Source organism: Vigna umbellata, chromosome 9, assembly GCF_029865625.1.
Source record: "Vigna umbellata cultivar VRB3 chromosome 9, Vumbellata_1.0, whole genome shotgun sequence".
In the NCBI taxonomy this organism is placed as follows: Eukaryota; Viridiplantae; Streptophyta; class Magnoliopsida; order Fabales; family Fabaceae; genus Vigna; species Vigna umbellata.
This window is the reverse complement of record NC_142173.1, coordinates 27,913,090-27,917,532: the sequence shown is the minus strand read 5'-3', so window position 1 is coordinate 27,917,532 and position 4,443 is coordinate 27,913,090. Positions and strand designations below refer to the sequence as shown.

The 4,443-nt window shown below is 35.3% G+C and overlaps 1 protein-coding gene across 1 annotated transcript; it reads right to left on the bottom strand.

The window, feature by feature from the left end:
* Window positions 1–40: 40 nt before the first annotated feature.
* On the bottom strand, window positions 41–3,457 carry LOC148193127 (uncharacterized). Its single transcript, XM_088098287.1, has 3 exons — window positions 1,739–3,457; window positions 1,567–1,644; window positions 41–932 (listed from the first exon to the last, which is right to left on the bottom strand). The coding sequence occupies exons 1-3, from the start codon at window positions 2,766–2,768 to the stop codon at window positions 709–711; spliced, it is 1,332 nt and encodes a 443-aa protein (XP_087954413.1). The 5' UTR covers window positions 2,769–3,457; the 3' UTR covers window positions 41–708.
* Window positions 3,458–4,443: the final 986 nt, after the last annotated feature.

Below are 4,443 nucleotides of genomic sequence, written 5' to 3'. Positions count from 1 at the left end.
AAAGTCTTTCTTAAAGGCGTATTTTGGCTAGTATTTTCGATTTCCAAAGTCTTTCTTTCCCTTAAGTATCAGTTATTTATGTGTCAAACGGTTTAAGTAATTTACTGGCATCACTTGTTTGATTATTGTTGACAAATTGCATGAACCCATTCGAGAGTTTGAGTTGAAGTAGTGAGGTACTATTGACAATAGAGAATGCAGTAAATTTTTTCAACCATAGTTTAACAACGCTTTTTTGTTTTCATTTTCTACACCAGATTCCCATAATGAATGAAAAGAAAATCTTGACACAACTTGTCTAGTATCAAGAGTTCCCTACAACACCATATAAGATAGATACAAAATTAGCCCTGAAATCAGAATAGCACAACAAATTAACATGATGTTGCTTATGCATTTTCGAATACGATAAGTAGGATAGGCATGGAATCATAATTTTTCATGTCTTACACCCTTTCATTTTATAACCAGCATCTCAAGATAACCACATGTTATGATTTCAATGTGGAAACTTCTATAGGCATAAATGTTCAAGGAACTCAGATGTAATCGACTCACTCACTGGATATTTTGAAGATATTAGATACCAATTCTTAATATGTAAATTAGCATACTCATACATCAGGCAGCGTCAGGTTTATCCATTTATGTCACACTTTAATTTTCATACTTTAATTGTTTTCACCATAGTCTCTTTACTCTTCATTTCTATGCTACTTGTAATACCTTTACTTCATCATAGAGCTTTCGCTCCCATGCATATAGTCTGTCAAGGGTGGATGAATGGCTTCCAGCAATCATGCAGACTTCTTCAACAAAGTCACTTCCACTATCATCAACATCTTCCTTTGTTTTTGCAGCCAAAGCATTCTTAGATGAGGATGACCGAGAAGATGCTGTCCTTTTCCAACTTATAATTTTTTGGGCAGGTTCTGCAGAAGAAAAAGAAAAAAAAGATATAAATTATTCAATCCTAAAAATTCATCTTTCAATAATCAAACTTTGACATACAACAGAAACAGTGACCTCGTAGTTAAAGAGTAAAAACTAGCCAAGAAAAAATTTGAGAAATACTGAACTTACAGATAGATTGCATTGCATTGCATCAAATACAAAACAATGCCGCATGCCTCTTTATTTCCAAATTCATTACACGGTAAAATCTTATGTCAACATGGCTTACCTTTACAACACTGCTTGCTAACCATTATTTATTTGTTGAAAAAATTTATACCTCATGAATTCAAAGGGATTCTTGCAGGTTGTTTCATACACAAATTACCTTAATCCAAGATGTAAGAACTAAGAAACCATATTCATCAACCAATTTAAAACATTCAGAAAGTTGAGAATATAACAGTTTGTGACATGTCCAGAATAGTGTCATTTCATTTGTTACGGGAAATGGAGAATTTAACAAGAGCTAATCAAGCATGTAGAAATCATCAAGAGAGCAACAAACTTAATTCAAAGAATGATTAACAAAACCTAAATCATGAAGGATGTGATATTTAAGACTAGATTAGTTACTAATCAGTGTCTAATTACAGAATCAAAGCAACTTACCCTGGAAAACAGGTGAAGCCTTTCCCCCGCAACAAACAGGCTGGAAAGCTGACAGCATATCCATGGTAGAGGATTTCACTATCAGAAGAGACAGCAGAAGATTAGTAATAATAAAGAAGACTAATCAGTTTGCACTACTAGATAAAAAGTTCACATGATACCAAGGAATTACCTTTTGCTTCAGAATACCCCACCATGATTTTGTTTGCTTCTAATAACCTCAAGACCTCCCTACCAGATTCAGAAGCTCGAATGAACCGATGCTCTATATCCTTTATGCTGGAGAGAAAATCTTTAGCTCTGTGGGTGATGAACTCTGAAGGATCCTCTCTTTCCGCGGACACATTTTTTCCAGCCATGTTCTTCTCCTTCTTTGAACTGGATCTTCCACCAGCACCCTTGTCTGCAACAGTTCGGCTTACTTCACCTGCATCACTCGGCAACTCTATCTCTCTCACTTCTCCATGAACCTTTTGTTTGCCCCCTTCCACTCCTCTTGAAACAATTGAATGATCAAGGTAGGGAGCATAAGAATTTCCACCCTCATTTCCCATTGCATCACTGCTGAACTTTCCAAACTTCTCATCAAGGTTAGGTTGCATCATGCAATGCCCATCTGAACCGACATGCAACCACTGATCTCTATTTTCTTCATCCCTACACTCTCTGGAGTCACTGCAATGCACTGCAAACCTGAAGCTCTCACTATCCTCCCCAGGATCAAAGAAATCCCAAGACGCACCTGACTCAGGAGGAGGTGGTGGAGGTGGAGGCATTGGAACCACAGTGGATTCATCATCCAAATAATTGATGTTTCCACATGCATTGACTGTAACAGTAACAGCAGCATTACCCCCCGACCTCATGTAACTAAGAGTGGTGGCCACAGGCGGGGAAAGAGGACTATCATTGTGCAAAGGTGACTCCGAAACTTCAACCTCAGCAACATGTGAAGGTGATGGAGAAGGGTAACTAGTTTGAGAAGGGGTTTTGTCAGATACAGACAGAGATGACTCTGCCACTACCTCAGCCTCAGCATACCTGCGGAGAGAAATGCCAACATTTCGAAGAGATTGAATGTACGAAACATGTGCAGCTGCTAAAGCATATCTTGAATCGATAGCCACCTTGATGAACCGCTTTCTTTCCCTGCACAAACTCAAAGCTTCATTCTTTTCTGCTTTTGAGTTCGTAGCACCCATTTCCCCCTTTAATCGGATTAAATTACATCGATTCACTGAACATTCAAAGAAAAGACTCTATTTTTACAACCCTCACCACAATCCATTACTATTTCTTCATAGCTTCACATTCACAATCTCACACCACATTCGAAAGGGTCCACTTTAATAAAAAAAATAAACAAAACAAACCCAATGAGGATGAAAAGTAAGATATCATAACCCTTCACCTTGACAGCTGGAAAAGCAAGACCTCCTTGGTCAAAATGTGATCTTTATTATATTTCAGACAGTGATGAACAGAGAAGCAGGGAGCACCCAGGTTGGTTGCATGGTGATGCAGTAAGTGTAGAAAATGAGAGGTCTTAGGGTAGTGGGAAAGGGACAAGACCCTTTGTTAGAGGCAGATAAGGAAAAGAAAGAGAAATGGTGGTGGTAAAGTTATTGAGTTGGTTTCTCAGAGACACAAAGAAGGAAAGGGAAAGCAATGAGGGTAGGTAAAAGTCATCAAAACAAAGGGCATCAAGGGAAACTGAAGCGTATCAGTGTGGTTGTAGTTTATGAGTATGTATGTAATAAGATTGTAGCAGGGATTCTGCAGGGAAGGCCCGGGCAATGAACAAGGAGCATTGTGCAGTGCAAAGATGGAAAAAAGGTGGAAAAGGAGAAACAAACAAAAATGGTGAACCACTGCCAGTAATTCTGCAGCAGTTATTACTCACATCAAGTGGGTCACAAGAGCTACTCTGAAACTTAAAATAAATAAATAAATTCAACGGTAACAGTTGTGTATATTTGATTAAAATTTTATTTAAAAAATCATAAAATAAAGTCACAAAATATAACATATTTAAAGTAAAATGAAACTTATTGAAAAAACAAATCTCTAAAATGAAGTTACACAATGAAGCTCATTTCAAATAAACTGAAATTTCTTATCATACATTAAAAGGATATTATTTATTCACTTATGATATCACATCATTATAAAACAATTTATATTTAATTTATTTTAATAAAAAAATTATAAACGTTAAATGTAGATATATAGTCTAATAAATATGTTAAGTTATATGGTTTAATAATGTTTATTTCGTTTTAGTAACCTAAATCATTAGAAAATATTTTAATATATATTTGTTGGTGTAAAATATATATATTAATAAATGTGGCCAAATATAGGTAACAGGATTACATTCTAATATTCTTATATATTTATAAAATATTTGATAAATTATATAAAGTATAATAATATTATTATTATTATTTTAATTATTATATATATAAAAAAATCATTATATTTGTTTATATTACTTGATATTATTAGTTTTATCGTACGAGTCACATAATCCATAAATCTTATGAATACATATAGTATTCTATCATAAAATATGCGTTTATTATATATTTTTTTTTCAGTAAAACTTTGTCACAACTTCACTCTTTTATGGTCATCACCCGCAGTTAAGCCTAGATATCTCACGGAATGGATTCCAACTCGATGGTGACCATTAAAAATCAAATGCATATGTTTTTAGCATAACAAGGAATTAGTTAGGACTTCGAGCTCAAAGCCTTGTGCGCTTAACAATAGGCGGACCTTTAAGCACTGAACCAGGAGTTCATCAGCCTAGAGAACGGGAAGTCCCTTCCTCATCCTCGACAAATGATCCCTCCACCAATAGTACAAACATGA

Coding starts and splice junctions, on each gene's coding strand:
- LOC148193127 (XM_088098287.1), bottom strand. CDS start 2,768: ATGGGTGCTACGAACTCAAAAGCAGAAAAGAATGAAGCTTTGAGTTTG. Junction 1,645..1,738: donor GGGGTATTCTGAAGCAAAAG/GTAATTCCTTGG, acceptor CTCTTCTGATAG/TGAAATCCTCTACCATGGAT. Junction 933..1,566: donor GGCTTCACCTGTTTTCCAGG/GTAAGTTGCTTT, acceptor TTTCTTCTGCAG/AACCTGCCCAAAAAATTATA.